Below are 18,072 nucleotides of genomic sequence, written 5' to 3' on the forward strand. Positions count from 1 at the left end.
AGGGGGAGCCTCCCTTCTCAGAACCCCACCTCTGAACTGTCTGTAAGAGGAGGTGTGAGAGCACAGGAAGGATGTGAACAGCCAAGGCAAGTTTCTGTCTGAAATACAAGTGTGGGAGTTCCCTGGTGGCTTGTCAGGTAGAGACGTGGTATTATCACAACTGTAGCTTTGGTTTGCTGCTGTGGCATAGATTCAATCCTGGGCCCAGGGACTTCCATGTGCCTTGGGTGGGCCAAAAAAAAAAAAAAAAAAAAAAGAGAGAGAGAGAGAGAGAGAGAGGAATACATGTTTGAATGTTTGAATAAATTCTGTTACCTTTGAATATTTATTTTGCTCTTTCTGATGAAATTGGCTCTAAACTACTGGTTCCCAGCATTACGACCTCATGCCTACCATGCAATGAACTGGCAGAATTTTACCTTTATATGCTGAGTCCCTGAAACCAAGGCCTTTCTCTGTCTCACTGTCTGGTGATAGAAAACACGGACTCCATCAATGGAGTGGAGTGTGACTATTTCAGTCCAATGAGAACCTCTGGAGGCCCAAGGAAAACTTTTTATTCTTCTTCTTCTGCTCAAAGGAGGCCTTACTCATTAATCATTATGGGGGCTAATTGTCTCCATTTGATTCCCAGGGTTTGTAACTTTAGACCCAAACTTGCGGTTCTTCAGGCCTTCCTTTCTGGTTCCTTCTTTACCTGCTCCCCTGTCTAAGTTATAGCTCTGTCTTCCGAGCTTTTCCTCTTTGTTCTCCAGGCTAACCCATCAGGACTCATGTACTAATTCATTCAATCACTCTTTTTTTAATGTCCTCACTAGGACTAGTAAACACTGTCAATGTGTTCTTCACTCTTAATCCAGAGACAGCGGATATAGTTTCTTTAATGTGCATACTTCTCTCATCTCATTGCTGTGTGTATTTGTTGAAGGTCCCCCAGGAGATGCTATTTATCAACTGAAAGATTTTTCCTTCTCTTCCAAATTTACCTTGAGTCTTGTCAGATTGGGTGTTGAGTATTAACAACTTTTTGTAAGCCAGTATTAAAATTATGTATTTTTTCCTTTAATCAATTAGAATAGGAAATTATATGAATTTATTACTGAATGTTAGAGTCTTGCATTCCTGGGATAACCAACCCATATTTAGTTATAATACCATCTTTTTTTTTCTTTTTAAAAAAATTATAGTGCCAGTGTCTGCTGTACAGCAAAGCGACTCCATTATACATACAAAGACATTATCTTTTTTATGTTCTCTTCCATCATGTTCTATCCCAGGAGATTGGATAGAGTTCCTAGTGCTGTACAGTAGGACCTCATTGCTTATCCACTCGAAATGTAGTAGTTTACATCTACCAACCCCCAACTCCCAGTCCCTCCCAGTTCCTCCACCCTCCCCCTTGGCAACCACAAGTCTGTTCTCCATGTCCATGAGTCTTTTTTTTTTTCTTTTCTGTAGCTAGGTTCATTTATACCATATATTAGATTCCACATATAAGTGATATCATATGGTATCTGTCTCTTTCTGACATACTTAGTATGAGAATCTCTAGTTCCATCCATAATGCTGCAAATGGCATTATTTGTTCTTTTTTAATGGCTGAGTAGTATTCCATTGTGTATATGGACCACAACTTCTTAATCCATCTCTCAGTGGGCATTTGAGTTGTTTCCATGTCCTTTGCTGCACAAAGCTTGTAAATTTGTTTAGGTCTCATTCAGTCACTCTTTTTTTTTTTTTTTCTATGTAGGCTGCCCCCCGTGGCATATGGAGGTTCCCAGTCTAGGGGCTGAATAGGAGCTACAGCTGCCAGCCTATGCCACCGCCACAGCAACGCAGGATCCAAGCTGTGTCTGCCACCTACACCACAGCTCATGGCAATGCCAGTTCCTTAACCCACTGAGCGAGACCAGGGTTTGAACCCACCACCTTATGGTTACTAGTCAGATTTGTTTTTGCTGCACCACACAGGAACTCCCCATTCAGTCACTCTTTAATGCACTCATTCAATAGCTATCACGGAACATCTTCAATCAGCCAGATCCAGAGCTGGGACAGGGTACCGAAGGATGCAGTCTTAACCCTCAACAACCTCACATGTCATTGGGGCAGATGAGTCTGTTAGCAATGATAAGACAGGGATTCCCGAGCTGATGTATGTATAGAGCATTAAAAGGTCTGTGAGCAGAGTTCCTGACTCTTCCAACAGGTCTCAGTGTGTGCCTTGCTGAAAAAGGTGACGTGTGAGTCAAATTTCAGAAGAGAAGCAAGCCGAGGGTCATTTCATGGCACCCAACTGCCTCTCAAATAAGAAGTGAAAATGTCCCATCAGATTCTGAAATTTTAAAGAAACTGATACCCTTAACAAGAGAAGTAGAGTGGAGCCAAATGGAAGGGCTGAGTAACTGTGGGAATGATGAGCATAGGGAAATCTTCAGGACCATTGATTGGGAATACAAGGAAAAGGGGGGCACAGCTACGCATCCATGAGGCGAGGTCGAGGATTCTTTATTAAGTTGGGAGGTGAGAATGTTTCATAGGAAGCAGAGGAGACAGAAGGGAGTAAGATTAGAGACTAACCTCTTCAAGAAAGCCCTCTTCCACTTTCTACATGACGACGTATTTATTCTTCATCCCTTTTTATTGATCTTGTGGTTTCTCTTCAGTGATTCTACTATTCCCCTTTACTAGCCTTCCTTGTCACCAACCTCAAAATTATTACTTACATACTTTATGCCCTGCCACAGTTTTTTTCAGTAGAAATTATCAACACATGGGGAGTTCCCATCATGGCACAGTGGTTAACGAATCCGACTAGGAACCATGAGGTTGCAGGTTCGATCCCTGGCCTTGCTCAGTGGGTGAAGGATCCGGCGTTGCCGTGAGCTGTGGTGTGGGTCGCAGATGCGGCTCAGATCCCGCTTTGCTGTGGCTCTGGCATAGGCTGGTGGCTACAGCTCTGATTAGACTCCTAGCCTGGGAACCTCCATATGGCACGAAAGCGGCCCTAGAAAAGGCAAAAAGACAAAAAAAAAAAAAGAAAAGAAAAAAGAAAAAAAAAAAAGAAATTAGCAACACATGAAAACCCTATGTGTGCCTTCCAATTATTCAAGCTACATCCAAGTCAAAGAGTCCTATGAGGAGTGAGCTTTCTGTTTATCTAAGTATTTTAGCCACCTTGAGGAACAAAGCCCTAATGTACCTGGAGAAACGTTGGGACCCTGGTGGCCAGCAACATAGGATCAGTCTCCATGCGAGAAGAGCTCGGACCAGAGGCCGTCAGGAGACCTCACATGTGAAACATGGCCCATGCACTACCCTAAAGGGTCTTAGGATGTGCAACCTGCCTGGCTTGGGGATGTTTGCTGGCTAACGGGGTTTATGGCTTTAAACCATGTGGAGCTGAGCCATAAGAATCCAGTTAGTTTCATGACAGAATGTTAGCTGAAAACAGAAAAATGTTATGCCTTCTCGGCCCTCATAATTGAGGGGACAGTCTTTGGAAATTAACTCCACTTTTTGTCAAGGGCATCATTTAAAAAGTAAGAATGGGAAGGAGTCATTTTTATTTTTCCTTTGGCTCATAAATCTCCTGTCATAGCTTCACATTTCAAAATGTCACGCCTGTTTTTACAAAGGCAATTTGGTTTTTAACTACATAACTTAATAATTCATAATCAAGTATGGAATAAAATGAGTCCCCTTTAACACATTAAACCCTATTATTTCCTCAGGTTTGCATATATTTATCTAGACTTTTTTCTACGCAGGTTTGTATGCCGATACATATGAATTAATTATTTACACATCTTGTTTTAATTAAAATATTTTACATTGTAAGGCCATTAATCTGTCACTTGATTTTTCACTTCATAACATACCTGAAAGACCATAAAATCTGGCTTTTTTTTTTCTTTTTTGGCCACCCCACTGCATGCGATTTTCCCAGGTCAGAGATCAGAGATCAGATCTGAGCCATAGCTGTGACCTCTGCTGCAGCTGTGGCAACAAATCTGGCATATTTTTCAATCTGATGAATAATATTTGTAATCTGAACATATTGTACTTGATTGATCCAATCCACCATTAGTAGACAGTTAAATGATTTCCAGTATTTTGTTGTTATTTTGAAAGAGTGTTGAAATGAACATTCTTGTGCAAGCCTCCCTTTGAACACATGTTAATATGGGTGTGGAACAGACTCCTTCATTCCTTTCACCCCGCTCTCTACAGTGATCTTCTCTAGGACTGCAGGCAAGTTGCTGGTGCTTTCCCAGTGCCTTTGGACCCTCCTCATCAGTTCTGTGTGGCCTTGATTTCTCCATGCTTTTCTCCTAATGGCCTGACCCATTACCCTCTTGGGACTCTGACCCTCCAGCCACTTCACTGCAGTGGGATGGAATTGCCTGGGATTTGGCTTCCTCTGGGGGTGGGGGGGGGGCGGCTTAGTGTTGTCACCAGATGACAAGCCAATAAATCGAGAGATGAGGTGCTGTAAAGAGGAATAGTGACTTTATTCAGAAATCCAGCAGACAGAGAAGATGGTAGATGAGTGTCCCAAAGAACCATCTTACTCAAGTCAGAATCCATACCTCTTTTCTGCTAAAAGGGGAGGGGGTGTGGCTGGCTATAACAAACTTCTTGGTGTTGGAATCCTTTGCGCTTGCTGTCTATATAAGTCAGGTCACCATGTTCCTGCAAACTTCCAACAAGACAAGTGTTAGTTTCTGTCCTGCCACTTTTCAATCTCTATATGAATGGAAAAGTGCTAGACCTTTATAGATCAGAGCCTTGGGAACAGGCTTCCGTGTATACCTCAAGCTATGGGCAGTATTCATGAAACGCAACAGGTCCCTATGATTCTTTTCTCCCCATATCCTCCACCTTCCTTTTGTCTGTAGAGAAACTTAAGCCAAAGAATAAGTTTAATTAGAAAAGCGAGGAGTTCCTGTTGTGGCTCAGTGGAATGAATCTGACTAGTAACCATGAGGATGCAGGTTCAATCCCTGGCCCCTCTCAGTGGGTTAAGGATCCCACGTTGCCATGAGCTGTGGTGTTGGTGGCAGATGTGGCTTGGATCTGGCATTTCTGTGGCTGTGGTGCAGGCTGGCAGCTGTAGCTCCCATTCTGACCCAGCGTGGGAAACTCCATATGCCACAGGTGCAGGCCCCCCCCCACAAAAAAAAAAAGAAAAGTGAGAAAATGCAGGAGCAAAGGAAAGCAGTCAAACAGGATCAAATACTAATGGTTTGTTTAGTTATTAAGCAGTCAAGAACCTTTAGGTCCTCCTCAAGGGCTGTAGATGGTATTTTTTTGTTTTTTTGTTTGTTTTTTTGTATATGGTATTTTGAGCCACATCCTGTGAGCTGTCTTAGAGAGACTGAAACCCCCACTAGGAGGAAGAAGTTAACTACGTGTTGAGCAGACTGTAGCTGTGACATCATCTGCCACAATTCCAAGAACTTGCCTCAAGGAAAAGGGAATAAACTGACCCTGGAACTGAAGACTAACTGTACTTAATCAAGATGACTGACGCCGGTCCAGACCACCCATGACCACCTTCAAGACGACTGTCAGAGCTGACTGTGCTGTTTCTGCATTTATCCCCCTCCCTCTGCCCACAAAAGCTCTTGCCCACTGAAGGGGGGCAGGGGAGAATCACCCTTTGGACAGGAGTCTGCCCCTCCCCCTACCCAGTTGACCGCTTCCAAAATAAAGCAAACTTTCCTTTCCACCAACTTTGCTTCTTGATTGGCTTCTGAGCTGAGGGCAGCTGGAACCACTTTGGGTAAATTTTTGGTGTCCACGTGGAGCTACGCTCTCGCGAGATCTGGCTCCCTGGGCTTTCCCCAGTAGGGCTGCGGCAAAGTCACTGTTACTGGGCTGGTCGCCGTGAGCCTGCTACTTGAGGCTACTGGTCCCACCCGAGAAAGGGGTTGGAGGGGGGCATTCCTCGCAGCTGCTCAAGCATTAATTTTTTTGGGGGGGGATCCTCCCTGTTTCTCTCCTGCTCGGTGGAACAGAAAGATGCAATTGGAGGAGCAGACGAGCCATAAAACGAGTAAGTCCACCCTGTGCACCTGGCACACTCCTCTTCGGTGCACAAGGTGCTATTTGGGCCTTTTGCTAGTTGGTTTTTAATGTGTGTCTGAACGTCGACGACTCTTTGTGAGCATGAGCTGCTCTCTGGGCCTTTTGCCAGTTGGTTCCAATGTGTGTCTGACATCCAGGGCTGTGTATGGGCCTTGAGTGTCATTTGGGCCTTTTGCCAACTGCTTCCAACGTCTCTCTGCCATTGGGGACCGTTTGTGTTGGGAAAGTGTTTGTTTGGGACTCCGTATGGCCCATCCTCTTGGAGGATTTGTGACAGTTCTGTTTTCTGGTGTGAGTGTGTACTCCATTTGTGTGATGGTATTCTTGTTGCTTTTTGTAAAGGCAAAATTCAGGTTCAGTTCATCAGAAAGATTTTAGCTATGCAGCTATGGCTAAAGAAAAAGATGATTTTTTTAAAAACACTGTATGGCAACAGTCCTCTTTAGACTCCAGAGAAAATTGGTTAAGATGAAACAGTTTTGAAATTCCCAAACTGATCATTTTTGCATATCTAGCTAAGAGAACGCTGGCTTGATAAAATATGTTTTTTTCAAAATTCTGACTTGAGAGAACAAAAATTTGCCTAGGAGAAAGCTTGAAGTAGTTAACTCTTATCATGTCCTTAAAATACAAACACAGCCTACTTTGCCTGAGACTTCAGTCTTGGGTTAAGTAGTAGAACTTCAAGCCAAAAAAAAAAAAAAAAAAAAAGAGCATTTGAGTTTATTAAACATTCATCCATACCACATTAAAGAGGAATTGTGCTGTGAGAAAAAGTATGTTTTTAGAAGTTATGAAATATGTTAAGTTTACCAAACAAAAAATGCTGGTATAACAGTTCATACTTGTTTCTTGATTTTGCTAAAAGTTTTTAAGGGTTAAAAATTGTAATATGTAAAAATGATACGGGAAATATTTCAATGTGTAAAGCAAAGGATGTGTGTTGTCAGCAAGAGAAGAGATAAAGAATGGAGATTTTTTTGAGAAAAAAAATGATAGTAGTTTTTTTGTCCTACAATTGGTTTCTGGATGGGAAACCCAGTGTTGGTAGATTGGCTTTACTGTGCACAGGTGAGCAGACCCAAGTTTGGTTCAGTAACCCTGCCTTCCAGTGCAATGCTCTTAGCAGTGTTTATTATCACTTTGGTCAAAATTAGGTGGAGAAATCCACTCTGCACACATATTTGCATAAAAACATTCACCTTGGTGTTGCTACAAGCCCCAAAAATGTGGCCAGGAGTCAAATTTTATGGTTAGAATGGATGATGCAATAATCTTATGCCCCCATGTTGACAACAGGAGTCAGACCAGGGGCTTCCTGTGATGGGCAGACAGGGTGGGAAAGAAAGGCACATTTCCAGTGTCTATAGCACAGGGTTAGGGTCCATCAGGGGAAAAACGTAGCTGGCTTCCATCCAGTTTCTATCATGACTTCCTGCAAATCCCTGGGACAAGTATGGGAAAGCACAATAGAACTAAAGTCCATCGGGAGAGATTGGAGAGCTAGGTCAGGCTTGTCATGGTGGACAATTCCTGGTCATGCTCTTAAATTCACTTGACCTATAAAGGTTATCTTTAGAATAATCTGTTGCAGTATCTTTTACTTGACCTATAAATGTTATCTTTAGAGTAATTTGTTGCAGTATCTCTACTGTTAACTTTTAGTAGCTATGCTTTTTATTTGTATATTTACCTCTGCATTCTCTGCCCTCTTCATTATAAGACAGGATGTGAAATTTTAATATTTAAAACCCTGGGGGTGGGAGTTCCCTGGCAGTCTAGTGTTTGGGATTTGGGGCTTTCACTGCTGTGGCCTGAGTTCAATCTCTGGCTTGGGAACTTAGATCCCACATCAAGCCACTGCATGCTGTAGCACATCCCTCCACAAGAAAGAAAGAAAAAAAGTTAAAAGAAACAAACCCGCTGGGAAATGCTGAGCAAGTCGCTTATGCTCTGTCCAATCCAGCCTGTGTGGCCACCCTCCTCCTCCCTTCTGCTATAACCCCAAATAACTCTATCTTCAAAACACAGGTCTTTTGAAGATTAGAATGCTACATATGAAAAGCTATGAGAGTTATGAGGGCTGCTAAACATGGCTACAGGTTGTTGATTTATTTTATTTATTTATTTTTAAACTGAAGTGCACATTATATGTTGCAGGTGTACAGCAAAGTGATTCACAATGAACTATAAATGTATTATAAAATACTGACCACTCTCCCCAAGTTGTACACTATATCCCTGTAGCTTATTTTATACGTAATAGTTTGTACCTCTTAATCCCCTACCCCTTATTGCCCCTTCCCTCTCCCTGCTGGTAACCACTAGTTTATTCTCTGTATCTGTGACTCTGCTTCTTTTTTGTTATATTCACTAGTTTGCTGTACTTTTTAGATTCCTCATATAAGTTATGTCACACTGTATTTGCCTTTCTCAGACTTATTTCACTTAGCATAATTGTTGCTTTCTTAGAATGAATATCTGTTAGTACAAGGCTGATTTTGTTTTTTTTTTTTTTAATGGCCACAACCACGGCATATCAAAGTTCTCAGGCCAGGGATTGAATCTGAGCTGCAGCTGTGGCAACACCAGATCTTTTAACCCACTGTGCCAAGCTAGGGACCCAAGTCGCTGTAGTCAGATTTTTAACCTACTGCACCACAGCAGGAACTTCACAAGGCTGATTTTTTAATCACAGAAATATGAGTAATGCAGCTAGGTTTCCATTTTTTTTTTCTCTAACCCACACATCTTCAGCAGCTCACAGAAATCCTCATGTAAACTCCTTTGAATGGCCATCTCTTGCATCTCTTCCAAAGTTTACATAGTTCAGAAGTAGATTAAGACATATTTAAAGAATTAGGTGTGTCATCTTGAGAAACAATTTATTACAGTTTGGTATATTATATATTGAGATGTGAAGTACGCTTACATCCTTTCATTTATGAACTTCTTGAGCTGAGCAAGAGTAACCTGTTTTTATGGGTCAAGTTTAAAGCATCTGTAATTCTGTGTAAGTGCAGTTTCAAAGTTCTTGCATATCGTTAGGTGAAAGGTGTGCCATGAATAAAATTATTACATAGGTATATATAATTTATGCCATATTTAAGTGATACCTGTGGATGGCTTTGTAATGAAGACACACTTAGATATAATATGTGTATATGCTAATCTCAAACTCAATCTCATGTTTCCCCTTTGGTAACCTTAAGTTTGATTTTGAGATCCGTGAGTCTGTTTCTGTTTTGTAAATATGTTCATTTGTATCATTTTAAGATTAGATTATGCATATAAATGACATCATATGATATTTGTCTTTGTCTGACTTACTTCACTTAGTATGATAATCTTCAGGTCCATCCATGTTGCTGCAAATGGCATTATTTTGTTCTTTTTTATGGATCAGTAATATTCCATTTTGCATGTGTACCACATCTTCTTTATTCATTCCTCTGTCAATGGACATTTAGGTTGCTTCCATGTCTTGACTATTGTGAATAGTGCTGTACTGAACAGTGGGGTGCATGTACTTTTTCAAATTATAGTTTTGTCTGGATGTGCCTAGGAGTGGAATTGCCAGATAATATACTAGTTCTATATTTAGTTTTCTGAGGAACCTCGATACTGTTTTCTATAGTGGTTGTATCACATAAACTTCTCTTTATTTAAACAGATATTTAAATCTAAATGGTCCTACTTTACAATTTTATTAATAATTAAAATCTGGAAGTAGTTAGGGAGCTATTTTATAAAAAATATGGTGTGTCATAGATATTCATTTTGATAGCCCTTGTATTATTTGCCTAAAAACTGTTGAATCTGATCAAAAGTGCTGGAAACTGAATATGAGTAAGAAAGGGGAAACACCTTAGGTGAATAGAATTGCTATTGATAACAGCAGTTATGTTAAGAGAAGGAGTATCTGGTGATTCATAAGAGAATACAGTTAGGTTATGAGATTTATGACCTCAGATGTTTATATTCTGTTATATAGAATATGCAGAATAAATAAAGTGAACTTGAGTTGTATCATGGAGTAGTAAATCTGATTATCACAGATATATGCAAGAGACTGCTTACAATGGACCTCAGGGAGGGGTTTGTACTATGCAGAAGTAGACTGTTCACAGCCAGGTTGAATGTCCACATCCCCACCAACCTGAAAGGAAGGATTTCTGGAGAGAGTTCCCATTGTGGCACAGTGGAAATGAATCTGACTGGTATCCATGGGGATGTGGGTTTGATCCATGGCCTCACTCAATGGGTCAGGGATCTGGCATTGCCATGATCTGTGGTGTAGGTCATAGATGCAGCTCGGATCCCTGTGACATAAGTCGGCAGCCGTAGCTCAGATTCCACCCCCTAGCCAGGGAACTTCCATAGCCGTAGGTGTGGCCCTAAAAAGCAAAAAAACAAAACAACAAAACAAAACAAAAATGCCAAAACACACACACACACAAAAAGAAAAAAAAGAAAAAAGGATTGGGGAGCATAGGGTAAGAACTAAAGAAAATAAATTATAAAAATCATAGCCCCTGGTGGCCATATTCTGCAGGCCACCTGCCCAGTTAGAGGAAATAGGTAATAAAGTTTTAATGCAAATATATTACAGTCAGTGATGCTTTAGCTAGAATGGAGCTCTGAAAGGTTTGTTCACAGCTCACTTGGCTGCAAAACTTGACCTGACCTGAAGCTATGCATAACCTTTTGTTGACAGTAGAGCTTGTTTTGTATTTAACAAGTAATGCTCTTGAAACATTTTTGTGAATGTATTTTGGTACACATAGATATTTATTTCTGATAGATATTGTACTAGTTACCTATTGCTGCTGTAACAAGTTGCCCCAAATTTAATGGCTTAAAACAACACAAATATATAATCTTACTGTTCTGGAGCTGAGAAGTCCAAATGGGTCTCACTGGGCTAAAATCAAGGAGTTGGCAGAGGTGCATTCCTTTTTGAGAGTCTAGGGAATAGTCTGTTCTCTTGCCTTTTGCAGCTTCTAGAGACCGCCCACATTCCTCGACTTTGGCCCCCTCCAGCCAGCAATCCCATCACTCCAAACCCTGCTTCCACATCACATCTCCTTCTCTGAATCTAACTTCCTGCCTCCCTCTTATAAGGACACTGTAATTAGATTGGGCCCACCCAGATAATTCAGGTTCACCCCTCCCCACCCCATCTCATGAGTCTCAATGCGATCACACCTGCAACATACTCACAGGTTCCAGGAATTAGACCCTGGGACATCTTGGGGGTGGGATATTTTCTTTTCTTTGGGGGTTTGGGTTTAAAAAAAATTTTTTATTATAGTTGATTTACAGTGTTCTGTCAATTTCTGCCATACAGCAAAGTGACCTAGTTACACACACACATATATATACACACATTCTTTTTCTCACATTACTCTCTATCATGTTTCATCACAAGTGATTAGACATAATTTCCTGTGCTATAAGCAGCATCTTAATTCTTATATACTTCAAATGTAGTCGTTTCATCTACTAATCCCAAACTTCCAGTCCATCCCACTTCCTCCCCCTCCCTCCCCTTCCCCCTTGGCAACCACAAGTCTGTTCTCCAAGTCCATGAATTTGTTTCCTTTCTATAGATTGGTTCATTTGTGCTGTATATTAGATTCCAGATATAAGTGATATCATATGGTATTTGTCTTTCTGACTTACTTTACTTAGTTTGAGGGTCTCTAGTTCCATCCATGTTGCTGCAAATGACATTATTTTGTTCTTTTTTTGGCTGAGTAGTATTCCATTGTGTATATGTACCACATCTTCTTAATCCATTCATCTGTTTTTTCCAATGTCTTGGCTATTGTAAATAGTTCTGCAAGGAATATAGGGGTGCATGTATCTTTTTCAGTGAAAATTTTGTCTGGATATATGCCCAGGAGTGGGATTACTGAATCATATGATAGTTCTATATTTAGTTTTGAGATACCTCCATACTGTTTTCCATAGAGACTGTACCAATTTACATTCCCACCAACAATGTAGGAGGATTCCTTTTTCTCCACACCCTCTCCAGCATTTGCTACTTGTAGACTTACTAAAGATGGCCATTCTGACAGGTGTGAAGTTGTACCTCACTGTAGTTTTTATTTGCATTTATCTAATAACTAGTGATGTTGAGCATTTTTTCATGTGCCTGTTGGCCATCTGCATGTCTTCTTTGGAGAGCTAGAACTGTCTCTTCAGGTCTTCTGCCCATTTTTCAATTGGGTTGTTTGGGGTTTTGTTTTTTTTTTTGCTGTTGAGTTGTATGAGTTGTTGTTGGAGATTAAGCCCTTATCAGTTGCATATACTGAAACTATTATCTTCCATTCTGTATGTTGTCTTTTTAATGGTTTCCTTTGCTGTGCCAAAGCTTGTTAGTTTGATTAGATCCCATTGGTTTATTTTTGTTTTTATTTCTATTATTTTGGGAGACTGACTTAAGAAAACATTTGTACAGTTAATGTCAGAGAATATTTTGCCTGTGTTCTCTTCTAGAAGTTTTATGGTGTCTTGTCTTATGTTTAAGTATTTAAGCCATTTTTAGTTTATTTTTGTGCATGGTGTGTGGGTGTGTCCCAATTTCATTGATTTACATGCAGCTGACCAGTTTTCCTAGCACCACTTGCTGAAGAGACTGTCTTTTTCCCATTTTATATTCTTGCCTACTTCGTTGAAGACTGGTGTCTGGGTTTACTTCTGTATTTTCTATTCTGTTCCATTGGTCCATATGTCTGCTTTTGTACCAGTACCATACTGTTTTAATTTTTTATTACTCAAATGAATGTATCACATCTGTAGTTGTATAATGATCATCACAATCCAATTGCACAGGATTTCCATCCCACAGCCCAAGCACATCCCTCCAACCCCCCAAACTGTCTCCTCCAGAGACCATAAGTTTTTCAGTGTCTGTGAGTCAGCATCTGTTCTGCAAAGAAGTTCGGTCTGTCCTTTTTTCAGATTCCACATGTCAGTGAAAGCATTTGATGTTGGTGTCTCATTGTATGGCTGACTTCACTTAGCATGATAATTTCTAGGTCCATCCATGTTGCTAAAAATGCTGGTATTTTGTTCTTTTTAATGGCTGAGTAATATTCCATTGTGTATATGTCCCACATCTGCTTGATCCACTCCTCTGTCGATGGACATTTAGGATGTTTCCATGTCTTGGCTATTGCAAATAGTGCTGCAATGAACATCGGAGTACATGTGTCCTTGCGAGTCATGGTTTTCTCTGGGTAGATGCCCAGGAGTGGGATTGTTGCATCAAATGGTAGTTCTATGTTTAGTTTTCTGAGGCATCTCCATACTGTTTTCGACAGTGGTTGTACCAATTTACAATCCCACCAGCAGTGTCATAGGGTTCCTTTTTCTCCACACCCTCTCTAGCACTTCTTGTTTGTAGACTTTTGGATGATGGCCATTCTGGCTGGTGTAAGGTGGCACCTCAAAGTGGTTTTGATTTGCATTTCTCTAATAATGAGTGATGTTGAACATCTGTTCATGTGTTTTTTGGACATCTGTATGTCTTCTTTGGAGAACTGTCTGTTTAGATCTTCTGCCCATTGTTTTTTTCGGTATGGAGCTGCAGAAGGTGTTTGTAAATTTTGGAGATTAATCCCTTGTCAGTTGATTCACTTGCAAAGATTTTCTCCCATTCTGTGGGTTGTCTTTTTGTGTTGTTTAGGGTTTCCTTTGCTGTGCAGAAACTTTGAAGTTTGATTAGGTCCCATTTGTTTATTTTTGTTTTTGTTGTCAATACTCTGATAGGTGGGTCTGAGAAGATGTTGCTGTCGTTTATGTCAGAGTGTTTGGCCTGTGTTTTCCTCTAAGAGTTTGATAGTATCTGGTCTTATATCCAGGTCTTTAATCCATTTGGAGTTGATTTTTGTGTATGGTGTTAGGGAGTGTTCTAATTTCATTCCTTTCCATGTGGCTGTCCAGTTTTCCCAGCACCACTTATTGAACAAGCTGTCCTTTCTCCATTGTATATTCTTGCCTCTTTTGTCATAGATGAGTTGGCTGTAGGTGCGTGGGTTGAATTCTGGGCTTTCTATCCTGTTCCACTGATCTATATGTCTGTCTTTGTGCCAGTACCATGCGGTTTTGATGATTGTTGCTTTGTAGTATAGTCTGAAGTCTGGGAGCATGATTCCTCCAGCTCCATTTTTCTTTTTCAGGATGTCTTTGGCTATTCTGGGTCTTTTGTGCTTCCAAAGAAACTTTAAAATATTTTGTTCAGGAGTTCCCGTCGTGGCGCAGTGGTTAACGAATCTGACTAGGAACCATGAGGTTGCGGGTTTGGTCCCTGCCCTTGCTCAGTGGGTTAACGATCCAGCATTGCCGTGGGCTGTGGTGTAGGTTGCAGACATGGCTCGGATCCTGCATTGCTGTGGCTCTAGCGTAGGCTGGGGGCTACAGCTCTGATTTGACCCCTAGCCTGGGAACCTCCATATGCCACCGGAGCAGCCCAAGAAATAGCAAAAAGACCAAAAAAAATTTTGTTCAAGTTCTGTGAAAAATGTCCTTGGTAATTTGACAGGGATTGCATTGAATCTGTAGATTGCCTTAGGTAGTATAGTCATTTTGACAATATTAACTCTTCCAGTCCACGAGCATGGTATATCTTTCCATCTATTTGTGTCATCTTTGATTTCTTTCATTGGTGTCTTATAGTTTTCAGAGTACAGGTCTTTTGATTCTTTTAGGTAGGTTTACTCCTAGGTATTTTATTCTTTTGGATGCGATGGTAAATGGGATTGCTTTCCTAATTTCTCTTTCTGCTCTTTCATTGTTAGTGTATAGAAATGCCATCGATTTCTGTGTATTGATTTTGTATCCAGCGACTTTGCCAAATTTGTGGATGAGCTCTAAGAGTTTTCTGGTAGAGTCTTTAGGATTCTCTAGGTATAGTATCATGTCATCTGCAAATAGGGATAGTTTTACTTCTTCCTTTCCAATTTGGATTCCTTTTATTTCTTTTACTTCTCTGATTGCTGTGCCTAGGACTTCCAGAACTATGTTGAAGAGTGGTGGCGAGAGCAGGCATCCTTGTCTTGTTCCTGATCTCAGCGGGAATTCTTTCAGCTTTTCACCGCTGAGAATGATGTTTGCTGTGGGTTTGTCCTATGTTGACTTTATCATGTTGAGGTAGGTTCCCGTTATGCCCACTTTCTGAAGGGTTTTTATCAGAAATGGGTGTTGGATTTTGTCAAAGGCTTTTTCCGTATCTATTGAAAGGATCATGTGGTGTTTATTCTTCAGTTTGTTAATGTGGTGTATCACACTGATGGGTTTGTGGATATTTAAGAATTCTTGCATCCCTGGGATAAATCCCACTTGATCATGATGTATAGTCCTTTTCATGTACTCTTGGATGCAGTTTGCTAGTATTTTGTTGAGGATTTTTGCATCAATGTTCATCCATGAAATTGGCCTGTAGTTTTCTGTTTCTGTGGTATCTTTGTCTGGTTTTGGTATCAGGGTGATGGTGGCCTCATAGAATGAGTTTGGGAGAATCCCTTCCTCTGCAATTTTTTGAAATAGTTTCAGAAGGAGAGGTGTTAGCTCTTCTCTAAATGTTTGATGGAATTCGCCTGTGAAGCCATCTGGTCCTGGACTTTTGTTTGTTGGAAGTTTTTAAATCACAGTTTCAATTTCAGTTCTTGTGATGGGTCCGTTCATCTGTTCTATTTCATCTTGGTTTCGTCTTGGAAGATTGTACTTTTCTAAGCATTTGTCCATTTCTTCTAGGCTTTCTGCTTTATTGGCATATAGTTGCATATAGTACTCTCTTATGATCCTTTGTATTTCTGTGATGTCCGTTGTTACTTCTCCTTTTTCATTTCTAATTGTATTGATTTGAGTCCTCTCTCTTTTTTGCTTGATAAGTCTGGCTAAGGGTTTATCAATTTTTTTGATCTTTTCAAAGAACCAGCTTTCCGTTTCATTGATCTTTTCTATGGTTTTCTTTGTTTCTATTTCATTGATTTCTGCTCTGATCTTTATGATTTCTTTCCTTCTACTCACTTTAAGTCTTGTCTGTTCTCTCTCAAGCTGCCTTAGATGTAAAGATAGCTTGTTTGTTTGATCTTTTTCTTGTTTCCTGAGGTGGGCTTGTATTGCTATAAACTTTCCTCTTAGAATGGCTTTTGCTGCATCCCATAGGTGTTGGAGTGTCATATCTTTGTTGTCATTTGCTTCTGGGTATTTTTTAATTTCCTCTTTGATTTCTTCAGTGATCCATTGGTTGCTTAGTAGCATGTTGTTGAGTCTCCACGTGTTTGTGGTTTTTGTAGATTTTTTTCTTGTTGTTGATTTCCAGTCATATAGCATTGTGGTCAGAAAAGATGCTTGATATGATTTCAATTTTCTTAAAGTTACTGAGGTTGGATTTGTAGCCCAGGATGTGATCAGTCTTAGAGAATGTTCCATGTGCACTTGAGAAGAATGTGTATTCTGTTGCTTTTGCATGGAATGTCCTATAAATATCTATTAAGTCCATCTGGTTTAATGCTTCATTCAGGGCCTGTGTTTCCTTATTGATTTTCTGTCTGGTTGACCTGTCCATTGCTGTAAGTGGGGTGTTAAAGTCCTCCACTATGATTGTGTTATTGTTGATTTGTCCTTTTAAGGTTGTTCGCAGTTGCCTTATATATTGTGGTGAACCTGTGTTGGGTGCGTAGATATTTAAAATTGTTATATCTTCTTCTTGGGTTGATCCTTTGATCATTATGTAATGTCCTTCTTTGTCCCTGAAAATATTCTTCATTTTAAAGTCTATTTTGTCTGATATGAGTATTGCTACTCCAGCTTTCTTTTGATCCCCGTTTGCATGAAATATTTTCTTCCATCCTCTCACTTTCAATTTGTATGCGTCCCTAGAAGTGAAGTGAGTCTCTTGAAGACAGCATATATATGGGTCTTGTTTTTGTATCCATTCAGCCAGTCTGTGTCTTTTGGCTGGGGCGTTTCATCCATTCAGATTTAAGGTAATTATTGATATGTATGTTCTTATTGCCATTTTATTAATTACTTTGGATTTGTTTTTGCTGCTCTTTTTTCTTTCCTTCTTCTCTTGTTCTCTCTCCTCTTCTGGTTTGATGACTATCTTTAGTGTTGTATTTGAATTTATTTTTCTTTGTTTGTGTATCAATTGTAGATTTTTGGTTTGCAGTTATTCTTAAGTTTTGATATGTGAGTCTATATGTATATGAGATTGTTTTAAGTTGTTGTTTTCCTAATTGCAAGTTCATCTCCAGTGTCCTGCATTTGTACCCACCTCTTCTCTGGATTTCTGATTTTGGTGGTATAATTGTGCATGGATGATTTCGTATCTTTACTGTCTATATACCTTTGCTTAGAGCCTTGTCATTTGTGGAATTTTTGTTTCCTGTTGCTGTCTTTTCTTTTCTGCCTAGAGAAGTTCCTTTAGTATACGTTGTAAGGTTGGTTTAGTGTTGCTGAATTCTCTCAGCTTTTGCTTATCTGTGAAGGTTTTGATTTCTCCTTCAAATCTGAATGAGAGCCTTGCTAGGTAGAGTAATCTTGGTTGGAGGTTTTTTTCCTTTCATCACGTTAAGTATATCATGCCACTCCCTTCTGGCCTGCAGTGTTTCTGCTGAAAAATCTGCCAATAAGTTTATCGGGGTTCCCTTGTATGTTGTTTGTTTCTTTTCCCTAGCTGCTTTCAAGATTTTCTCTTTGTCTTTAATTTTGGTCAGTTTGATTAATATGTGTCTCGGGGTGTTCCTCCTTGGGTTTATTTTATATGGTACTCATTGTGCTTCCTGGATTTGAGTGAGTGATTCCCTTCCTATGTTAGGGAATTTTTGGGCTATTATCTCTTCGAATATTTTTTCCGTCTCCTTCTCTCTCTCTTCTCCTCTGGCACCCCTATAATACAGATGTTGGTGCGTTTAACATTGTCGCAGAGTTGTCTGAGACTCTCTTCATTTGTTTTCAATC

At 40.1% G+C, this 18,072-nt stretch overlaps 1 protein-coding gene across 2 annotated transcripts in view; it reads left to right on the forward strand.

Moving 5' to 3' along the window:
- PGBD5 (piggyBac transposable element derived 5) overlaps window positions 1-18,072 on the forward strand; it is a 313,156-nt gene that overhangs the window by 88,547 nt on the left and 206,537 nt on the right. The window contains exon 1 of one of the 2 annotated variants that reach the window (XM_084996896.1): window positions 5,841-6,061. The exons of the other annotated variant lie outside the window; for it this stretch is intronic. Coding sequence (XP_084853022.1) covers window positions 6,028-6,061 — 34 coding nt within the window. The 5' untranslated portion in view covers window positions 5,841-6,027. Of the gene's footprint in view, window positions 1-5,840; window positions 6,062-18,072 lie in introns of those variants that run through there. 2 annotated transcript variants of the gene reach the window in all.

Source organism: Sus scrofa, chromosome 14 (assembly GCF_054392235.1).
Source record: "Sus scrofa isolate SSC_HxYL_T2T_F1_AM1 chromosome 14, Sscrofa_HxYL_maternal_Yorkshire_Landrace_v2.0, whole genome shotgun sequence".
Taxonomy (NCBI): Eukaryota; Metazoa; Chordata; class Mammalia; order Artiodactyla; family Suidae; genus Sus; species Sus scrofa.